Here is a 23817-nt window from a genome sequence, read left to right on the forward strand (position 1 = left end):
AAGAATCATTCAAGATTTATTGGGCAGTTAGATGTTTTATTGGCAGCAGAGATTTAACTTTTCAAAAAATGATGAAGTATTTCAAACATAAAACATGTAGAACCTATAGTAGAGGATATTGCAAACATTGCTTTACCCATCACTCAGATTGAACAAATCTTAATGTTTTGCCATTTTTGCTTTATATCTTTTTGTAAAGACTTAGTCATGTTTGAATACCTCCCTGGTTCCATTTATTCTCTTCCTCCTCCAAAGTAACCACTACCTGAAGTTGATGGGGAGATTTTCTGTATACATATTTCTTCTTCTTGTTACATATGAATAGAGCTGTAGTATCAAATAATTAGTGATCACTTTATAGCTATGTGTGTGTATGTGTGTATATATATATATAAAAATATATAAATTAGTGGAGGTCAATTTTATCAGCCCCTCATCGTTTATATTCATTATTGTCTATATATTCTGGGCTGAAGGAAGGACATGTTAAGTAAAATTCTTTAATACCTTATACTTCCCTGTTCATCACCCAAGCAAAACTTGGTACCACCTCTAGATCCCACTTTCCTATTTTAGGATCAGAAACCATTTGGCTCCTAAAATATCTGTAGGAAGTTTCACATAATATCTGATTGTCTTGTTTTCTCTAGATACTTAAAGGTGGGGAGTTTTACCGAAAATATAATCTAATTGCAGATTTATTAAGGCAGGAAGTAGATTACATTGTCTTCTAAGATTTCTTCTGATACTATGGTGATAATTGTTACAGAGAATTCTTTACTTGTTTTCATCTTGGACTAAAGAGATATTTGATAGAAATAAACATTTTAAAGTTCATATGGTAAAAAATTCATACTTATTGCTTTGAAATATCTAAATATCTGTATGAGTTTTCCCAAATTCTATAAACCTTCATGACTTCTATATTATTTTCTAAATATATATGTGTGAATATAGTGAGTATCTAATTTTGGTAGCAATTAGTGTTGATATGTGTGCTACTGTCTATAAAAAACATTTCAGATGCTCTACTTCAGGCTCTAGATTCATTGTGGATATTTTTCATTATTATTAATTTTGTTTGTATCAAAATTATACAAAAATATACAGTGTTACTAGGGACACAGACCTCTCCTCTCCAGCTCTGTGTCCCTCCTAACATTTTTGTCCTTATGAAGTCCACAGAATGTAGTGTGACAGCATGGCATTTGCTATTCCAGTATAATCGCCTTAGTTATTGAGTACTTTTGATGATTCTTTTTGGTCTTGGCCAAGGGTGAAAGGATATGTAAGTTTGTGAGTATGTATATATGGTATAATTTTTTTTGTTCAAAAACTTCGAAATTCAGTGTGAAACTTATTTGTAGGAAGTCAATTCTGGTTAAGTTCTCCACCATCCTAATTACTCATATACTCTGTGTAACTTCAAGAAATGTATTTTTAGGAAACACTGTAGGCTAGAGCTGGCTTTGACATTATTGATATATTTTCTTGTCATTGAACTCATGTGACTCCAGATGTGCCTATTATCCCTCCAGTCACAGTGAAAGCAACCCAAGGACCAGTTTGATATCCTGAATTTCTCCTGATACTTTTATTTCGGTGCCTATTTCAATATTTGTTGAGTGCTGAGGTGACAACCATAACATTTCCCTCTGATTTCTGAACTGATTGTGTAATAGACATAAGAGTCAAATCATAATTGTGTCAAGGATCCAAATATCAGTTCTATTGCTGATAGAGTTAGAGGATGTGGCTTTTACTGCAGTAAAATTGGGCTTCTTTATAATTTTTCCTTTGAATTAAACTCAGCTACTCAGCAACAGTTAGAAGAGCCAGAAAACTGCAGGCCTTCTTCCATAAGGGCGGAGTTTACTGTGGTAAGGATTACTTCATGGGACTGCCTAAAGGAGAACTCACAAGCCTTGTAGAAAGAAATAGAGTAAAAGGCAGGTCACCTGGGAATAGTGACTATCTAATTACGAAATGTAGAACTAGGGTATCAGACCCTTACTACAGCACCAAGCAGATGAATCACTGCAGGAGAATGAATAAAGGAGACATGGTCAAAGTGTTACTCCAAAATGATCTCTTCTGGGGAATGGGGAGGAAATGTTCTCGTGGAGTCGTGGGGGCAGGGAAATGGATTCCCCTCTGTAAGATGGAGTGCACTATTTGTGTTCAATGTTTGTTTGATTGACTGACCCATAATTAAAATGAGAAACGAATACTGAAAGAAGCATAATTACAGTTTTGCTTATATGGATCTGGTGGTTGACGGAAAGTAAAATATACAGTACATTACATAAATTATTGTAAGTGGGAAGACAGGCATGTGCAGTACAATTGGCTCAGGTTGTGTATTTCTTTTTTTATTTCTTTTTTTTTTTTTTTAGAAATATCCATCCTATCTTAGAAATGTCTCCTGGATCCCTATATTACATAAATTATTATAAGTGGGAAGACAGGCAGTACAATTGTGTGCAGTACAATTGGCGAACAATTGGCTCATGTTCTGTGTTTTTTTTTTTATTTTTTGTTTTTTAGCAATATCCATCCTATCTTAGGAATGTCTCCTGGCTCCCTCTTCACCTCTCTAGCCATTTGTCCACCCACTGGACCCCTGGTACAATACAAGTATAATTGTGCCACTCATTAGCTGAATTTCTTCTCTGCTAATTCCCCATCCCCAGTGCTCAAGAATGTAGAGAAGGCCCCAGTCTGCATCTTGAACCTATACATGTGTCCATTGCTCTAGCCACCTTGCACTTTTCACTTTCTCCTAAATACTCTGTGCTCTTCTAATGACCACACCAATGGATATGCTGTTTCTTCTAATTAGCATTTCATTCCTCCCTTTGGAGGTAAACTATTCATAACTCAAGACACATTTTAAGTATGACCTCCTGTATGGAACCTTCTCTTACGCCCAGGGTCAGTTATTCCCTCTTCTGTGTGCCTATATCACCTACCAAACCCTTACTACACTGGTAATTATTTGCTTGTGCATACCTTCTCAACAACGACAGCTAACACTTCTATGGCTGGGAACTGGGCCAAGAACTTTATTGTATTCCTGCCTCACAGCAACTCTATGAAATATGTACTATGGTTATTCCCATTTTGTAGATTAGGGAAAGAAGGGTTAGAGAAGTTAAGTAATAAGCTAGAGTTCCATAGATTTAGATAAGTTTCAGAGCTGGCTGTCAAACCCGCATCTGTCTGATTGAAAGCTTTTCTCATCGCAGTTCATAATGTAAGTCCACTGTTCAACCAGGCAGAGTGCCCTGTTAACATGAATCCGTTGTCAGGGCCTGGCACATAGCAGGCATTCAAAATTTTTTAGCTTTACAATTTCTTTTTTTCTGTAAAATGTCAGCTAATGATTTATACTTACAAGGTTGCCATGTGACTTAAGTGCATTCAGCACTGAACACATTACCTGGTGCATAGTAGGCACCTGTGAATCTTTACTTTTTAAGTGAATAAACAAAAATGTAACTTTTATTGTAATGCAGTTGACAGCAATTCAGTCTTTAGGATACCATTAGCTTTCTAGTGATTTCAGTGAAGCGTGGTTTTCCAGGCCATTCTTCTGTGGACGGAGGCAGCTTCCCTCACCAGGATGCTGGCTGTTTATTTTCCAAGTGACAAGTTGATTTACTATTTTCCTTCTCATCACTTTCAAGAAGCATCTGCAGGCTAGTGAGTGACCCAGGCAGTGTGGAAAAGTCCATTTATTTCTCTGCTGCATCTTTCCTACAGAGAGTCTGAGGATAAGGGTTGGAAATGGCCTCAGGAGGTCAGATTTCCTGTGTATTTTCTTTTGTAGTGCAGGATTGCTCAGGGCGACACAATTTCCCGTCTGCTGGTACACTCTGCTTTTAAAATACCTGTGTGATGGGATGTGTCAGGTAAAGAATTTTGTTGTTTGTCCTTGGGGGATGGCTCTGCAGCTTGATCTCTCTTAATGCTTTCTTTGGCCCTAAAATACATTGTAAGGGAAATGAGACAGGGAGAGCCAAGAGTGCAGTTCACTTGTGCAATCTTTTGCCTTTTAACACAATCATTCTGTTCCTCCCTAAATTCTAGCAGGAAATGTCATTAAGTGTACAATAGAATTCACTCCACTCAAAGAATTTCTACTTTCCCCTCACTTTTGCAAATATGATCATCTCACAGCTCAGCAGATAACTTGGATGTCTGCTCACAGCTTCCTAAGAGGCTCTTAGAGGTAGGTGTTCCTGTTCAGTGTATTGGATTCTTAGCAGGTTGGATAGTAAGGAGACAGACTTGTAGAGGAACGAACTCATACTTGCCTTGTTCTTTTGCCAGCAAAATACTCAAATTGCTGTTTTAGCTCAATATACCTTTCAGCACTGAGGGTATATGCAGCCCCTCCATCCCCCAGGAATGAGTAGAACTGTGCAATCGTGGACTTATTCCCTAGACGTTTCTTTCTGCAGTTGTGTACCCTTTTGCCTTGGACCCATTACTTCTTTTGTCATTACTGAGGCTTCTTTGCCTGGAAAGCACTGGCCAGAATTGGGTGATCTGTGAGTTCACGACTTGAGAACCTCCAACCTCTGATTGCAGTTGCACTGGTGGAGAAGGCACAATATAGCCCCTGCTGGGTTTGTCTTCACAGAGAGTAAATGAGTTCACAGGCTGGCCACAAGACCGCAGGCCATCTCTTTGCCTAGCAGGCAAGGCAATAGTAGCCCACGTGTTTTTGTGCCTCATTAGTTTCCAGGTGGGCCAGGCCAGGATGGGCAGCCAGGTTATCTTTGCATGAATACAGACTAAAGTAGTGCACTGTGCTGCTGTACGAGACCAATTTGAAGGACAAAGGCTGCATGCTACAATGAGAACAATTTCGCTGTGTCTCTGAGGCTCATTATCAGGAAGCTGGCTCCCACTCCTTTCTGGAGCTCAGCAGGTGTTCTTCACAGGACCACTGGCTACAGCCACTTCAGAGGGGTCAGCATTTTAACGGGCTCTTCTAAGTATCTAAAAATTCCATTTCTAAGGCTCTCTGTTGGTGGTAAAGAGTGTTATCTTCTCAGATTGGCTTTTTTCAGCTTGTTGTTGAGAATTTGGAAAGAAAGTCAACCTACTCCCCTACTTGCCTGCTTTGTTTCCTGCTGCCTACCAGGGCTCTTGTCTACCATTGTCAGTAGTTTTACCTTTCAACAGGTTGAACCTCATGCAGCTGCAGAATATCAGATATAGGGTGCTAGGCATCTGCTTTGGGAATCTGAGTTCCTGGCAAAGTAGTGGTATGGTGTAGTAGGAAAAGCAATGGAATGAAAATCATAGCGTTACAGTTTTGGAAATGGCACTCCGTAGTGCCTTGTATGACCCCTGTAAACTCTATGTGTCTCTATTTCCTCACATTGGTGTAATCATAGTAAAATGACCTCACAGAACATTGAGAGAATACAAATAATGATTAAGAAGGCATTTGGAAATCCATGACATGTCTAGATGCATGTAAATACCTGCTTGCAAATGGCCCTAGAATCCTTCTTTATCAATGTCTGACATGTTTTCATTTTCCGTCCTTTCTTGACTAATTCTTTGTCTTTTTCTGCCAAATTTTGCCTTTGGTCTTTGGCTTTCCAATGATTGCACTTGGATCTTAAGTATCCACACTTTGGTTTCCTCCTGTGTTCTCTGGCTTGCTGTGCCTCTGCCTCTCTTAGGTTGTTCTGCTAGGAACTTCTGCTTACTTTTTTGCCCAGTGAAGTGTAAACCTCACTATATCCAGGAACTATATCAACATCTAGGCTGAACCAGTTCCAGGCAACCCCTGAAAAAGTAGTTCAAATGTATTTCTAAAAGATTATGCAATCTCTTAAAAATACAGGTTGAATCCTTCTATCCCTCTCAGTAAAATTATGCAATGGTTCCCCATAACTTATAGAAGTTCAAATTTTTTGCCCTTAAAGCCCACTTTGGGTTTTTAAGACACCAAGCCATTAGGAATGGCAGGCCTAATTAAACAGTTACATGCATTTTCCCCACACTTCTTAGATTGCATAGTAATAAAATATAACACTGAGTATTTTAATCTGCTTTGGAATTTCTCAGAGAAATAGAGTCATTATTATATAAATTGTAAGTTGGGTGTCTTTTAGGGGGAAAGAAGTGAAGAACAGAATTAAGTAAATGCTTATTAATACTAAGTATATATCAGTATTGAATTAACCAGCCATTTGAAAGATCAGTACTTCATATATCTTATACAAACTGATTTAAAATCTTGAGTTATACATATCTAGATTGCATCTAGTGTTTAATCAATTGGACACTTACGAATAATGGATAAATGATTTGTTTTCATACAGAGTTGAGCTTTGCTTTTCATGCAGTGAGAATAATACTTTTCATTTTTACACTTATGCAATTGATTGTAAACTTTGGGATGATATAATTTAAATGGATCTAAACAGTCCATTAGCTCTGTCAGTGCCTCCTCTCTTGCCAAGCTATAGTTTTATGCTAAGCTGTTATGTACTGTGTTACATAATCCCCTGCATTCATTTTCTCCACCTATTTAGCTTGAATAAATACAAGGTGACTGCATTGTCTCTTCAACCTACTTCTCAGTATAAACACCAAGTATAAAAAACAGATTTTTGGGTGCTATTTTGTTTTTTCTAACGGAGGATTCAAAGGATTGAATAAGGTTAGAAATGCATGTTTGTCACTATTTGGTTTTGCCCCTTTTAGTTACCCTTACTGTCAACTTAGTATGGTTTTCAAGGTGATAAGAGAGTGGTTGAGTCTCAGCTACTGGAAGGAAATTAAGATAGATTGGAGGTCTTAGAAGAAAAATCATGTCAGTTGTGCAAGTGGACAAAACAATGATTTCTTCAAGGTCCTCATTTTTTTCTCCTTCTCCTTTCTAGCCCTTGATTTGCTCTTTTAAAGACTGGGTTATTGGGAGGCAGAGCTTGCAGTGAGTTGAGATCACGCCACTGCACTCCAGCCTGGGGGACAGAGCGAGACTCTGTCTCAAGAAAAAAAAAAAAAAGGACTGGGTTATGCATTGCTAGTGCCTCTTACCCCATAACATGTAGGGGAAAATTATTCCATCACTTGAAAATGATATACATTTGCTTATGTAGGATACGATTCAGAGAGAAGCTTTCAGTTGTCTATTGTTTGCTGACCAATGGAGGAGATATCCCAACATGGTAATGCTGATCTTGGTAGCCTCCTCTGACTCAGGGAAGAGGTAAACTGAGAAAATTCTTCATTGGATGAAAAGATTGGGAAGGTTGTGAATGGTTACAGCAATTTCTGTTAAATATTTGCGAAGGAAGGCACTTGGCCACATAAAATCTTCGTCGGTATAGTTGCATGGAGATTAGCATAAATATGCATGTGATTTGCATAGGCCTTTTCTTCCTCACGTTGGTTTTAGTTCTTATTTATTTATGGTGATATTCTCTTCTCTACACTGATGCCATTTTTTCCCCTATGGCCTCCCACATAAACGAAGTGTTTTTGCTTTAAATACAGATCTAGGGGCTGAAAGGGAAACATTTCTTTTGGTGAATGAGTGATTCATGTAAGGTGAGAGGAATTGGTTTCTGGCTCAATTTATTCAAAGTTTGGGATGGTTTGTCAGTCAATGCACAGTCCCACGGAATCATCTGTGGCCTTTGACAAGACAAGTAGGAGCATCTGGAATATCCAGAGTGATGGGCAAAGGGAAGATAATGAATATTTAGACTAAGAAAAGACCAGACGTGCCCCAAGCCCAGAGTACCACAAACTAACTGTGATGTCTCGGGCAACTCACTTATTTCTAGTCATCAATTTCTTCCTTAATAAAATAAGGGCATTAAATCAGGCCATCTCTAAAATCCCTTATAGCTCTAAAATTTATTATTTTGACAGACTCCTTGCTCTAATTATATAAAAAATATTAAGCACCATGTAGCACATTAAATAATATCTGGTGCCTTGCTGTTCTGTCAAACTTTTCCCCTTTGAAGGGTACTGGATGATTAATTTAAGCTTCTCTTTATAGGCACTACTTTCCTTGCTCATTTTTCTCAGTTCAGTGGGCACACAAGGTATAACTTAAATGTTTATAGAAGACACCCATTAATAGACCACTTGCGGTGCCAAGGACATGCACAGTGGTTGGCTTTGTGGACATCCATGTCTGTAGAAAAAGAGCTTAGTTGTGATAACGCCATTTGATTTGTCACCTTCTACTCTAGATCAGGGTCACCTCCAGGTCTCCTGAGCAGGGGCTTGTCCAATTGCATTTTAACAAAGACGTTTCTTCAGAAATGAGGGGAGAGATTATGACAATAGACAGAACATTTGGGGAGTGGATAGATCTACTTCAAACACGCAGTCAGTGTTGAATTTTCTGCTTTATTATTTTTGGGGGGCTATTTCTGCTAAAATCCAGCATGAGTAATGGGCTAACTACTTATACATGTGCAAGCTACCCTGTGAGCATTTATAGGTGAACAGGTCTCTTTTGCTTATACCAATGTGTGTGCAAGCAGACATATGCAGGTAGATACATATGACTGGGCTGCTCTGAAACACACAAGAGAAACTTGATCTCTTCTTTAACTCCCTGGAGTATGAAGCTGAGGCTGATGTTTTAATGATGTCATAATGCTAAGATTAATTTAACAATATGTAGTGGGTAGTAGTCTTTTCACATTATAAAATATCTCCTTTTTACAGCTCTTACTTTATGATGAAAAAATATTTATTTTGCCTAAGAAATTTACCTGGGGCTGCAATGGTTAACACAGATCTGAGTTGAAGTGGACTTGGCTTTGGTTAATAAGCCTGGAGTGTAGTTCCGGCAGGGAAAATAGAATTCTCTCAACCTTATTTTGTAGCCTCCAATCTTTAGAGGGAAACTGTATATCTCTACTATTGTTGCCATTTTCTTTTAGTAATGAGGTGCTTTTGATAGCTTTTGACCAACTCTGGTATGAAGTAGACCATTCTAAGTAAGGCTATCTGGCAAGAAGACAAATGGAAGGTCATAACACTGTGTGTCAAAATTATAGATCGAATCAACAAATAATTAAATAAAATATATTTCACCCTGTTACCTTGACAAATATACCTTTAAAACTACTTGGAAAGCCAGGCTCAAATTTATAATTTTTGGATTCCTTGGAGTTCTGCATTGGGAAATAGCAGCACAAGGGGAACCAGCCAACCCCTAGTCCTCAGCCCATGGTCTACTCCCTTCTCTTCCCACCTTTGGCTTTGTCCTATATCATGAAGGGTCTGGTATGAATGCATGTGGTTGCCCCAGCCTAATGGAGAAGCCCTATCCACATCTCTGCAAATAGTCTCCCACGGCTACTCCTCAGACCTTGCAATATGTATGGTTTGCCTTTAGAAAGATGGATCGAGGGCTGGGTGCAGTGGCTCATGCCTGTAATCCTAACACTTTGGGAGGCCAAGGCAGGCAGATCACAAAGTCAAGAGATTGAGACCATCCTGGCCAACATGATGAAACCCTGTCTCTACTAAAAATACAAAAGTTAGTCGGGCGTGTTGTCACACACCTGTAGTCCCAGCTACTTGGGAGGCTGAGGCAGGAGAATCGCTTGAACCCAGGAGGCGGAGGTTGCAGTGAGCCGAGATCACACCACTGCACTCCAGCCTGGTGACAGAGCAAGACTCAAAAAAAAAAAAAAAAAAAAAAAAAAAAAAAAAGGAAATAAAAAGAAAAAGAAGGAAAAAGAAAGATGGATCCAGGGAAGAGGCCTGCACAAGCCCTGAAAAACAGGCTTAAGGCTTTTTGGGTGGGCAATTACAGGGTCCCAGTCTATGAAATATTGTCTTGAAAGAGTATATGGGCTCCAGTAGAATGCGATCTTGGCCCCATGGAACTCTAGTTCTGTGGGGAAGGATAGTTCTGGGGGGAAGAAGAGAATGCCATCCTGGCCCTGTGGAACCCTAGTTCTGTGGCCATAGGATAGTCCAACCAGGGTCTTCTAAAACAGGATACCCTAGAGCAGAGAGTCTTGAGTTTAACAGTGGTATTGCTGTCTTATCAAAACATATCAAATTAATTCTCTTCCCCTCTCCTTACCTGCTGTATCACCTGCTCAGGTCCAACCTCCTACTTAACAACCCAGCCATGTTCCACGGGGCTTAGGACTGTACTATAGAAACCAAAGTTAGCTGAGTTATTGACAGATGAAAATCAGAGCCAGATCTTTCAGGGTAATTTATTTTTAGTTATTGGTCAATAAAAGCTACCTGGAGCTAGAGAGTCCTTTGTCAGAACAGTTAATTATCCATTCTAAACCAGCTCTTCTACAAGCATTTAAAAGCAATTCCTGAAGCAAAAGCAACTCGAGCCTCACTTGATCATTTTGCATGAAACCTCCCTTTAGGTTTTTCTTGAGAAAATTCGAAGGAAAGGCAGCAATCTCTTTTTCACCACCTTGTTTTGTCTTCTACCCTCGTGTGGACACGTCGTTTCTCTGCAGTCACCCCTGCTGCTAGCTTCCCTGGTGTTTCGATATAGGACTTGCAGAAGAATTGAAGGGAGTGCTGTGTTGGTATCAGCACAAGAACGGGGCAGTGCCCCTGAGGTGTGTTCTCTTTGGTATTTGCATAGATCTGACTCTTGCCAGACAAGTGTTGATTGCTTTCCTCTTTTCTTTTCCTATAGCTCGAGAGGAGAATGTGGCCACTTTCCGAGGCTCAGAGTATCTGTGCTACGACCTGTCTCAGAACCCGATCCAGAGCAGCAGTGATGAAATCACCCTCTCCTTTAAGACCTGGCAGCGTAACGGCCTCATCCTGCACACGGGCAAGTCGGCTGACTATGTCAACCTGGCTCTGAAGGATGGTGCGGTCTCCTTGGTCATTAACCTGGGGTCCGGGGCCTTTGAGGCCATTGTGGAGCCAGTGAATGGAAAATTCAACGACAACGCCTGGCATGATGTCAAAGTGACACGCAACCTCCGGCAGGTAATGGCTGAGGGGAGAGAATTCCTGGAAGGCTCATCTTAGGTGACTGGGTAGTAAATTTGTGAAGCAGGTGATGGGTGTGAGGTGGAGAGGGGTAGAGATTCAGGGATGGAGATGTTAACGTCTAACTTTCTCCCGGTCTTTGCAATTTCACGTGGAAAATTATTAAAATATGTTTCTCCACATACTTCAATTCTCCCTCTGTGCTTGTTATTTAAGAAAAAAAAAACTCAGTTGTATAGATAATAAAAGTTGTAAGTACTTTCATTCCTTTTATTCTGCTTTCCTTTGATCATTTTCTTAATTACATTTGAATCTTATCGTATTATTGTTAAATTCAATTAGGGACGGCATTTTGTTTCTGCAGCTTCGTAGATTTTCCTCATTCTTTGAATATATGTTTTTCTTTTTAATTAAGTTAGCCATTGCCACGATGCCATAATTTTAATTCCTTCCAGAAAAAGTCTTCCTTTTCCTCTTTTAATTTACTACCCTTTCCCAACTATTTTTTTCTTTTATGTTAACCTCTAGCTTTGGAATTAATTAGCCGGGATCTTTCTGAATTCCTCTGTTTCTCTGTTCTTGATGCGGTGGTCCTACTCTATTGCCCCTGTCTCTCCCTCCGAGACTCTTCAGTTGACTGGGAGGCCTGGAAAGTGGAAGGACCCAAATAAAAAAGTCAACTTTGGAGCAGCCTTTCCTGGTTCTGTCCGTGCTTGGGAACTCCCATCGCTTGCCGATTCTAAGCAGGCACCTCCGTCAGGTGACAACATTCTCAGAAAGCCTTAGCCAAGTGAAGTTGTTTTCAATTTCATGACTAATAATAATGATAACAATAATACCTCATCAGCTCACATCAGTAAAAGAAAACCATTTCCTATAAAAATCAAAGTCTGTGCTGAGACCGCCTTTTCCAGGTTGCCATTTTCACTTGGTTTTTCTATTTGCGAATCTGTCGTTAAACCCAGTTGGATGGCATCCAGGCTTTATTAACCAGAAAACACTATACTTTCTGAAGTGCTTATCAAAAAGTGCTTGCCAAATTTTCTTCTGCCACAAGATTGATTTAATGCCTTCTAATGTCAATGTGAAAGCGTAAGAAATGATAAGTGTTTGCCTATGTTTTCTGTTTGATAAAAGTGTAACTCCTTATGAATACTAAACAAATGGTATAGGCTGGCACACATTTGAAACACATTTCCACACTTAGGTATGTCAAGGAAGCCATCCTGTTGGGAGATTACATTTATCTCAGGTAAAAATGCCAAATGACAGAAGACTTAGAGTCCCCAATCATCTTGACATTCATGAATCTGATATTTTTGAATCATTGTTCTATGTTTTTCCTCCAAGGCCAAAGAACCCTATTGCTAATATCTTCTTTCATCATTCCCCATCCATACTTACCCAGGAGAGAACGTCTCAACTGTCAAGAGAACCCAAATCAAATATCCATTTGCTAACACATAAGGGCTTGTTACATGAGAGCTGCAGAGACTAGACCTAAAAGTGAAATACAACCTTTTGCTAGTTTTGATTGGCAGGTACAAAATAACACGCTTTAGGCATTAATCAGTGGAGGAGAGACTTTTCATGTACCTCAGAGCACAATCAGGTCATGATTCTCACCAATTTGTTTCTCTACCTCTCTCCCACCACCCTTCCTTGCCATTCTGGAATGATTCCAATTCTCCTGTGAAAGGCTCACTTTTGTTTCTACTAAAAACACTTTTCTAAAATAGTATCAGGCACACTTAAGTCCTTTAAATGGAGAGAGGATAGACCAAACTGTAATTCAAATATTGTTTGTGCTGTTTTAATCAGAGCAGCTAGAGGAAAACTACCCTGGATGTTTTTCCCACCCCTGCCCTTCGTGTTCTAAGGCCCAACTCTGCTCTGTGCCCTTGGGCAAGCCATTTGACCTTTCTCCACCACAGTCTCCATTTGCAAAATGGTGATTACAATCTTCCGCAGCCATGTGTGGTGGCTAAATATGCAAAGCACCTTATGTTCCAGAAGGATTATGAGCTCATCCATGGTCTGGGTATAGACGTGCTGTGACGTGCACATGATCTACAGGCTGAGCATTCTGTTTCAAAGGTGACTGCATCTGTCTGGCGCCAAGGATGCAGCTAAGTGCAATTCTCTGTTCTAGACAGGGATACAGAGGCCCTACAGTATTGGGGGTATTTCTTGGCAGAGGGAGTATTAATCTTCTGTGAGAAAGTGAACCTAAAATTGAACCTCATTGAAATTCTGACTAAATTTTGCATCCAAATGCAATTTATTGAAAGAGGAAAATCTCTGAAAAGCAAAGTTGATTTTGCAAATGCAATTATTTTATTGTGAATAATATAAGATTATTATTTTGCCCATTAAAATAATATTTATAACATCTACTTGAGTTCCCTAGGATACATTTGAATGGTGGGACCTTCCTGTCTATTTCAATTAAACTATAAAGAGCTCCATAAATATTTGACAACAAACTTATAGCAGCCTTATTCATATTTTTGGTAAGATTGAATGGCTTTTATGACAAAAATTCATTGAGTAAAGTTTACCTGGGTTTTCCCAGAGTACTTATTACCAAATGGAGCAGAAGTCTCCTCATTTCTTCCTTCATGATCATCTATTCATGGTTTTGCCTTTAAGCCAGGTCAGGACCAAGGCCAGGTATTTTATTATGGCTTACAATTAAAGGAAGGAATGTGGACTACCTGTATCTATTGCAAACTATAACTGGGATTAGGGACCAAGGTAGTGAGGAATTTGTGTGTTTGTATGTGGTAGTGGGGTGGTAATTGGTCCTTGACCTTGCCTGAGTCCAAGGTCATGGCCATAACTTTCATTGCTTTACCTCTATGTGTTAACTTTTGTTAAATCACAAACACAAAACTGAGGTTACCAGTCTTCCAGAGGGTTTTTCTAATCATGTTTAACCTGCCAGTCTTCCCTGCTATCCATACAATAAATTACATAAAAGCTTGAAAAGCATTGTTCAAGAAGAATTGAGGGGAGAGAGATTCCAAAGCATTCTGGCCAAGTAAACAAATTAATGACCTTATTGAGTAATAAAGAAGATTCTAACTTTTTTTTGATACATTCTATTAATTCTAAACTGAAGGAAAAATGTATCTCTCTGGTTGCACACATCCACGAAAATCAAATAGGCTGTAGATGTTTAATTATCTATGGAAACCTAGAGTACACTACATAAGGCAGACTTTCTATGCTAGGTTTGATCTGTAAATGCTTTAAGTTTTTTCCTTTTTGGGAGGATGTCATGATCATTTATCCACATTGTAGTCATAGTCAGATGTGAAAAAAATAAACCCCAAAATATTTGTATTTCAGTTCTTTGTATCTGTTTATCTACATGTAGAATGGTACCTGTTGGGGGTCTTTCCTTTTGGAAGAGGTGGAATGCGTTTGTGTTAGAGGGTGGGAAGGGAGTGGGCGGTGTCCATTCAGAAAGCCCTTGGGAAGTAAGTATGGTGCTAATTCTAACGGGTGAGGTCTGGTCTGAGAGAGATTTGGAAGAAGCAGGGAGCTGCAATGGCATGTAGACTGCAGCTCCTTTTCTGGCTGTGCCCCAGGTGGCATGGTTTTCCATAGAGTCCTGGTCTCATTGTCTTCCCCCCACTCTCTTTTTCTGTGTCGGGTGCCTTTTTTTTGAGAAACTAACACAAGATCATTCATGCAATGTGTCATTTTACTAACCGACTAATGTACTAACACCCTAACGACTCATCTTTGTTTTTAGTTTTTTTAATTAACAATCGTTCTGTTCACAATTTTTAATTTCCTTTCTTCCCCCTTCTCCGCAAAGCACTCAGGCATCGGACACGCTATGGTAAACAAACTACATTGTCTGGTAGATATCATTCTTATTGTCTCTTTTTTTGGGTTTGCCGTGTGTTGCCCCCCTTTTCCTCTCCAACCCCCCCTTTTATCCTCTTTAGACTAATTTCTTCTTTTAAGATTTTGTTACATTAAATGCAAGCCTTTCTTTTTCTTAAAAAAAAAAAAAAAAAGGAAGGGGATGCACTTGTCCTAAAAATGATATTTGGTTGAATTTTGTGGGGAAGGTTTCCTTTTCTCTAGTTTTCAATTTTTTTCCCCAAAAAAATGCTTTTTTTTTTTTTTTAAATCTCCATTTGGCTGAATTTGTTTTCTTTTGTTTTCTTATTTTACAACTTCCAAGTTACATACTAGGGACAACAGAAATTTATAGTGAGAACTTCCTTCTTTCTGTGCCTTCCTCTCCCTCTCACTCTTCCTCTTTTCTTTTTTTCTCCTTTCCCACTCCTTAGTCCCTTTTCCCTTTCCCTTTTATATGGCCACGGCTGCCACAGGTGATCTGGGGAGGAAAGTACTCAACTTCCTAGACTCTTTCTTACCCTTCTTTTACCTTACTCCCCTACCGTGGCCAAAAGGATATCCACCAGTTATGTTCTCCATACAAACTCTGCATGGCATGTTCCTGTCTCGTGAATTTTCCTACCTGCATCAGAATTTGTTTCCTCATTTTCCTCCTCATTACTAACAACCTACCAATCATCAACCCAATTTCAGTTTCTTCTCTTTTATTTTTCCCCACTCTTCATTCTCCTTTCATCTTTCATATATTTGGGGGTTGGGTTTGGACTTTTTCTTTTCTTTTCTTTTCTTTTATTTAGTAAGGGAGGTGGCAGGCAGAGAAAAGACTACCTTTTAGTTTTGAATGCTTTTTTTTCACTTCCATCTTGTTCTTCGGTTTGTTCAATGCATGTAAGTGTGAAGTGGATTTTGATTCTTTCCCTAATTTCTCCCCACCCTTTCCCAGTTTTGTTTTTCTTCCGCCTTCTCTCTTGGTTCCAGATAATTTCTGCATGGGTGTATCGGTGTATGGTGTGTGCATGCTTTGAGGCCCCATCGTTTCTCTCTGCCCTCTGCTCCTTTCATGGATGTTGGGTAAAAGCGTGCTATTTCTTTTCTGTGGGCATTATTATTTTTATTGTTTTGGTTATTATTCCTCATCATTCATTTTATTGTTGTTGTTAGAGTTGCCTTTTTGGTTTGGGTCATTTCTTCTCTTGGAGGTGGTGATGGGAGCCAAGGGAGGGTAGGGATTGGTGTCCTGGGGCAGTCCATGGCATGTATCATCCACTACCATATCAGAATCAAGACCCTTCTCCTTCCCTCCCTGAATGCATGTTTGTCAGCGTGGTGTGAGCCAAAAAAATATTAATAACAATAAAGATAAAAGAAAGGAAAAAAGAAAAGAAAAGAAAAAAGGAAAAATAAAACCATCAACAACCAAAGACCAACCCCTAACAAATTTCATCATCAAATGTCTTCTTTGCTGTTTTTCACTACCACCATGAATAACAATCATGTAAGAAATAAACAATCATTTTAGCAATGAACTGAGACAAGTGATATCGTCTGAGGATGGTTCCATTTTCTAGCCTGACTGTGTAAAGATTGCAATGGGTAGAACAAGGTGCCCAGCTTGGAAATTCAACAAAGTCATCCATGAGTCTGCAGGGAAATACTGAAGGCTTGAGACCCAGGGAGGCAGACCAGAAAATGGAACTTGGCTGCAAATACCAAAATCAAATCAAATTAGAAAGTATATCTCATGAAAATCTTAATGAAAGTGATGCCACAAGTAGGGGAAGCCACTGGGTTATGATAGGATCGTAAGGTCATTGTTGGGATTTTTTTTTGTCCCTATGTCCCTCCACCAGGTGACAATCTCTGTGGATGGCATTCTTACCACGACGGGCTACACTCAAGAGGACTATACCATGCTGGGCTCGGACGACTTCTTCTATGTAGGAGGAAGCCCAAGTACCGCTGACTTGCCTGGCTCCCCTGTCAGCAACAACTTCATGGGCTGCCTTAAAGAGGTAAAGTTCACCCAATTCTATTTAATGCACCATGTGATTGTTTCATTTATAAACAAATGACATGTCTAAATCAATGACTGGATCTGTCCTCAAATCTATGAGATGATAGATTGCAGCAGAAACAACCTTGAACTTGGAAGTAGGTGTCCTACGTGTTCATTCCCGCTTAAGCTGGTTGCATGACTTGGGGTTTGTCACTTTAGTACTGTATTAGTCTGTTTGCATGCTGCTGATAAAGACCTACCCAAGACTGGGTAATTTATAAAGAAAAGAGGTTTAATTGATTCACAGTTCCACATATCTGGGGAGGTCTCACAATCATGGCAGAAGGCAAGGAGGAGCAAGTCACATCTTACATGGTGGCAGGGAAGAAAAACTTGTGCAGAGGAACTCCTCTTTAATAAAACCATCAGATCTTATGAGACTTATTCACTATCATGAGAACAGCATGGGAAAGACCTGACCCCATGATTTAATTACCTCCCACTGGCTTCCTCCCACTGGCTCCCTCCCACGACATGTGGGAATTGTGGGAGCTACAATTCAAGATGAAATTTGGGTGGGGACACAGCCAAACCATGTCAAGTACCCTGTAGTTCTATTTCCTCATCTAACAAATGGAAGCTCTTATCCCACAGATGGCTGTGTTTATAAATTAAATGCAGTCACACAGGTGAAAGGCCATTGAAATCACAAGGAACTAGATGAGTGCAAAGTTTGATTTTGTGATTTTGACCTGGCAAATAGGAAAGCTCTAGCTAAAAGTGGCTCAATCTGTTGTTGTGTACCCTGTCTAAAATATAACATATGTATTATTTTACCTTCACTAAGCCTGGTGTTCCCAAGGGTCTCATATTTGAGACGGAAGAAAATTCTTATAATGTGACATTAAGGCTCAGAAGACTGGTTTTTTCCTTTGCTTCTTCTTCTTCCCTGAGAGCTAGTAGCTGTGAAAAAACAGTGGGACTTTGCCACTACTTGTTTATTACTATTGTAGCTGATGTACTGAGACCTCTTTCTGAGAGCAAAGGAGCTTCAGCCAAGTGTAAGTTCAACCTCTAAGGTCAATTGTTGAGGCAAAAAGAATCAGACTTAATTTGGTAGAGCTCTTTCAGAACACTGTGGCATCAAAGCAGTGCACTGCACATTTTAAGCTAAGCTTCATTGCCGAAGATATCTATACCATCTCCCTGGGGATGTTACTTGAGAAGCAAACAGTGTTCCTTCTTGTAGATAACAATCTCTTGTGACATCTTATGAGTCTCCTCTCGGGGCATATGTTTTATTCTTACTATGGTTATTTGAAATTTGTTGAGCATCATTTGTATATGAGATGGCACTGTCCATGCATTCATTCATGCCACTGCCCTGTGAGCCTTGTCCAGGCAGGAATTGTGTCTGTTAGGCATGGCACATAGTAGATGCATAATAAGGATTTGTTTGTCTATTTATATGATAATCATTGAGTACCTTTTTTGTGCTGTAACTAAATTTGGTGGCTCTTTTTAAGCCATGATCTCCATGCTCCAAGGCTTTGCCTTGTAGGAAGGGAGATGAGATCAGTGAGTGAATAAGTATAGCATAGGAGTGCATGTGTTCAGTGGCACATACTAAATGTTCTAATTGAGTAGAGGAAACATAAATTTTAGGTGGAAGTCAGTTTTAGAGAAGGAGTGACATTTGAGGCAGTCCTTGTTGTAATAAATCATGTGCGAATTGAGAGGAAGGGGTAGAAAAGAGAGACATAATAAAGGAGAGAAAATCCAATTATAGCTTTGTATTGTTCTCAGCCTGTAGGACAAAATAAGAGGAGCACCCAAAGAGTGCTATTATCTCTCTGCAGGATGTTACCTAGGCTTCTGCTGGCTTCAGAGATTTCATCGTCATTTCTGATGGAATTATGGTAGGCATAGAGCCCTTCCTCCCTGGGATTTACTCCTCTTTGGATAGAATAAAGGTATAGACTATGCACTGTCTAGTGAATCCTGAAAGACTCTTAAACACTGTTAAATCACACTACATTGGAATTGCACTCTCATCAGAAAAAGACTGCAACATTCTTGTTACCAAGGACATGGCTCAGGAATGAATGAGGCATTGGTTGCTGTGGAGTGCTCATTCAGTTTTGTAGTGCAACAGTCCTGAGCATGGAGTCTCTCCAGGACAGGATTTAGGTCTTGCCTTTAGGATTAATTTTCTCCTACACACAATTATATTGAGCTACCTCTCCATTATATACTTAGAGACAATGGAGCAATTTCCCAACCATGAATCTTCTATCTATTAATCAGGAAGGATGCCCTGAAAATTTTGAAACAAGTCTCATAAAAACACAAAGGTGTCTCTGATGACTTTATCCATGTGGAAACTAAAGAAAATAAAATACACAGACGCACACACACACACACACACACACACACACACACACACACACATTTTTGCTGCCCAGATAGAGAGCAGAAAGCTTCAAAAGTCTGTCAGAATCATTCTGAATAGCTTAAAAGGTAAAGGCAGTTCTGAAAAACAGTGTCAGTAATAGAAATAACTATAATCAGTGATGTCAATATATCCTTATCTTAGCTAGCAGCACAAATATGCATTTAAATTCAGACCAAGTTAGAAAAAGGAAAGTTCAAAACACTAACGGAAATGATAGGCAAAGCTAGAATTTGATAAACTCCTGCCCCGTCTGTTTTCCCTGTACAGCGTGATAGTCTTTCTAAGGGACTCGGAAGTCTTCTTATTTGTCTGAGTACTTTGAACAGATCACTTTGAGTCTAACGTAGTGCTGGCGTATTATTTCTTTGCATTTAATAATTACACTTCACTTTTCTGTGGGCAGGTCTGTGGAGATACTTCTCTTGTTCTTGGTATTTGTTTTTGATAAATCAGTAAACAGCAAAGGCTATGTTAGGATTCAGCTACCTGATAAACCCCACTCATCCACTTAAACCATAGAACAGTCTTTAATTATTTCACAATCTCTTCTTCCCCTTCCTTTTCCTCTTGCTGCCTTAAAAAAATCTTCTCTTGCCATTTGTGGCTTTAAGTTGTCCTAAATGAAACAAGGTGATTTTATGTGTAATTTTCTTCAAATTAGGGACATGGCGAAGGGCCTATGCAATTTCTGCTCCAGATCATCAATATTTCTTTGTGTGTGGCACAAAATAGGTTTTGTCTTTGGGACTGTAGTTACTTCACACCTAAAAGCTAAGTTCTGGCTCCGTGATTGTGCCAAAGGGACTGGATATTACTTGTGTGCGTACTTCCTAACTTCATACCAGTGTAAAAGCCACAACAAAGCGTCCACATTGTCATCAAACTATGATGGTTCTCTACACACCTTAGTTATCAATATAAGGTTTGTGTCCACTTAACTATCATGAAGTCAGCATCTTGTTCCTTTTCATGTTTTCACATTTTAGTGTGTCTGTCTCATGTTTGTTCTTGTTGTGTCCCCAGCTCCTAGAATGGTTCTTGGCACTTAGTGGCTCTCAGTCAATATTTGCTGAGTGAAATCACATGATTGTACATTAATAAATATCTTTCCTAAATGAATGCTTTTAGATACTATTGACCACTTGACTTTCCTGGGATGACTAAAGAACATCTTGACATGGCAGTGGTTGAATCTTTCAAGATTCTTCTCTCCCTCCCCCTGAGCTATCAGATATGAGAAAAAGATTATATTAAAAGCCTCAGCAAGGCTAAGAGGAATGATTGGAAGTTCCTCTATGAAAAATGGGTTAGAAAAGGCTGTGAGGGAGACATCATAGTATAATGAAAAGAATACTGGGCTTCAGATCAGAAAATCTGCTTAAGAATGCTAGCTTTATCACTGGCTATATAATAAGACCACTGATCTTACTCCAGTCTCAGTTTTCTAATCCATAACAAGGAGATAATAAAACTTATGTTGCATTCTTAAGAAAAAAATGAAATGATGTACATAAAAGTGAAATCATACAGCATACAAAATACAATGTTTTTGCTTATAATAATTATTAAGGATTATATATTGCATTGTATAAAATAGTTTACAAATAGAAATATAAGTGTAAGTGAATATCCATTAACACATGGAATCTCTATATTTCTCATATTAGCAAATCATTGTCAGGAAAAAAAAACCCATCATTCTGAGGTTTGCCCTACATAAATTCTATCATAATGCAAAAATAGGGATAACTCATCCCGCCTGCCCTCAATGATTACTTTGTTTTTTGCCTTTGGTCATTTATTTGACACTATGTTTTCCTTTATTAAAATGTGAATTCCATGAGAACAGAGGTCTTATTTGCTTACAAATATTTCCCCAGCACCTAGAGTGGACCCTGACATGAAAAAAAATGCACTCAATAAGTATGTCTGGAATAAATAAATAAATGAATGTGATAACCTCATGGAGCTCTGAAATCTGGTGGAGTTTAGATGAGCAATGTGTAAGTCCAGACAGCTATTTAAAAGTATCATAGGCTGAGTGGCTTATAAACAACAGAAATTTATTTGTCACTGTTCTGGAGGCTGGAAGTCCAAGAACAGTGTGCCAGCCTGGTCAGGTTCTGGTGAGGGCCCTCTTCTGGGTTGCAAATTGCTGTTTTCTTATTGTGTTCTCACATGGAAAAAACAGGATAAGAGTTCTCTAGGGTCCCTTTTATAAGGGCACCAATCCCACTCATGAGGGACCTTCATGACCTGACCTTCATGACCTCCCAGAGGCCCCACCTCCTAAAACTGTCACATTGTGGGTTAGAATTTCCATAAATGAACTTTGGAGAACACAAACATTCAGTGCATAGCAAACAATATATCCCCCAAACCTATAATATGCCAAGGACTGTGCTAAAATATAAATATGAGTCAAACATGTTTCCTGCTTTAGAGGAACTCACATTAGTGGGGAGAGGCAGACACACGCATAATTGCAATAAATAGCAGTTAATGCACAACATGAGGCATTCTTAGTTACAATGTGGCTGCTGAGGAGAAGGACCTAATACATCCTGGGGTTCAGGGAGCATCCCAAGGTGAGGTGCTTGAAGCCAAGTAGAAGTGAGCATGGAAGCATGGGGAAAGAGGTGCTCCAGGATGAGGGGCAGGGTGAGCAAAGGCATGGAGGTAGAGCGTGTTCTGGTGTCTGGATGAAGAACTTACAAACAGCTTGCTAATTTCAAGGCCCAAATTATAAGACTGGGAGCTTTGGACTGGTAGCTGCGGTTAGGTAGGGACCATTTCGTAGAGGCCTTTATTTCATGCTATACCCTTGGACTTTGTTCTCTAGGTAACGGGGGAGCCATTGAAGGACCTTATGCAGCAGAACATGGTCAGATTGGCATCTTACCCATCAGGCCTTCATTCTTTGAGGAGTAATGTTAATTCATCTACCACTTTCCCCTGATGTATGTTTTTGTCCTAGGAAGTTGAAGATCAGGGATAGAAATGGTGGTCCCTCGGCCGGGTGCGGTGGCTTATGCCTGTAATCCCAGAACTTTGGGAGGCCAAGGTGGGCGGATCACGAGGCCGGGAGATTGATACCGTCCTGGCTGACACGGTGAAACCCCATCTCTACTAAAAATACGAAATCAAAATTAGCTGGGCGTGGTGGCGGGCTCCTGTAGTCCCAGCTACTTGAGAGGCTGAGGCAGGAGAATGGTATGAACCCAGGAGGCGCAGCTTGCAGTGAGCCGAGATCGCACCACTGCACTCCAGCCTGGGCGACAGAGTGAGACTCCGTCTCAAAAAAAAAAAAAAAAAGAAAAGAAAAAAGAAAAAGAAAAAGTGGTCCCCTGAGCTTCGGCATTAGATTGGCGCCTGCCTCTCTGAATTTTAACATTACTGCAGAAAACTGCTTCCTTCTGACTCCCATTTCAGTTTCCAAAAACCCTCCCTGAGAGGACACGCATTTCTCTTTTCCTCCGTCCTTGGCATTACTGAGCTGTTCAATGACAAATGAAATACAGGAAGGCCAAGCCAAGACTGAGTTACATGAGTAGGGTCCCCATCAGGCTACTCAAGCCCATCACAGTTTCCTCCCACGTGTTGGACCTTCTGTGTAGTTTGATTTGGTTATTTCCACACCATCCTCTTTTCTCCTCAATCTGACACTCCTCCATTTTCCCAAGTGGAGAAGCGAAAGTGCCACTGAGACCTCTGGGACAGACTGGACTCTCTCATCTCTCTTTTCTCATGGCATCTCTAATGGGGAGGAAGGAAAAGCAGGAGAATTGGGAGAATAGAACACATATTTAAAGGAAAAAGGATTGGATAGAACATCATTGTGCACATTACATTCCACATCCCTTTGTGATTATTAGCCATTTAAAACTGAATGGAGTTTTGCAGCCAGAGATAGTCTCTGAACAGATGATTAATGGCTTAATCTGTAATAACTTTACATTTTATAGAACCCTGATAGGCGTCCACATCTGGTGAGCCAAGCTATTTAAGGCTGTGTTAATTCTGTTAATTGCTATACGTTTATTTGAATTGCTGGCACCTGCGGGCTTTGGGATAATGTGTTTGTTGTTGCTTTTTTTCTTCTTGAAAAAAAATACTCATTTTCTTTTACCCTGTCTTTCTTGCTGTCTCTTGTTGCTATTTCTCATGCTGTCACTTAATTTCTTCTCTGGATTTTGTTTTGGGTTGTCCTCTTTCTTCCTTACTCATTTTCCTCCCTCCTCCCCATCTCCGTTCCGTTTTTCTCTAATTCGTTTGTTTCCCAAGCTGTTGTTTTGGTAGCCTTCCTGATTTCTCAGGTGGTGATAAATGTCTCTGTCCATAAGCAGGTGAATTTAGGTCATAGCTTTGGGCCTAAATATTCCTTTTTTCTATCATGAAGACTACTGTGCAGCGTAGGGCTAGTAAAGCCCAAGTGAGGCTTTTAGAGTCAACATGAGACATGACAAGAGGGTGGGCTTCAGCAGCACAAGCC

The 23817-nt window shown here is 39.7% G+C and overlaps 1 protein-coding gene across 45 annotated transcripts in view; it reads left to right on the forward strand.

The window, feature by feature from the left end:
* The window catches only part of NRXN3 (neurexin 3), a 1722001-nt gene that overhangs the window by 464486 nt on the left and 1233698 nt on the right, over positions 1–23817 (forward strand). For 25 of the 45 annotated variants that reach the window (XR_010151246.1, XM_063793837.1, XM_063793838.1 and 22 more), the window contains 3 exons: positions 10688–10989; positions 14822–14845; positions 16725–16886. Coding sequence is in view for 42 of the 45 variants with exons in the window: in XM_063793837.1 (XP_063649907.1) it covers positions 10688–10989; positions 14822–14845; positions 16725–16886 (488 nt within the window). In the remaining 3 variants the exon portion in view is untranslated. The remainder of the gene's footprint in view (positions 1–10687; positions 10990–14821; positions 14846–16724; positions 16887–23817) is intronic. The other 20 variants (XR_010151247.1, XR_010151248.1, XM_024348618.3 and 17 more) reach the window with 1 other exon arrangement.

This window comes from Pan troglodytes, chromosome 15 (genome assembly GCF_028858775.2).
Source record: "Pan troglodytes isolate AG18354 chromosome 15, NHGRI_mPanTro3-v2.0_pri, whole genome shotgun sequence".
Lineage (NCBI taxonomy): Eukaryota > Metazoa > Chordata > Mammalia > Primates > Hominidae > Pan > Pan troglodytes.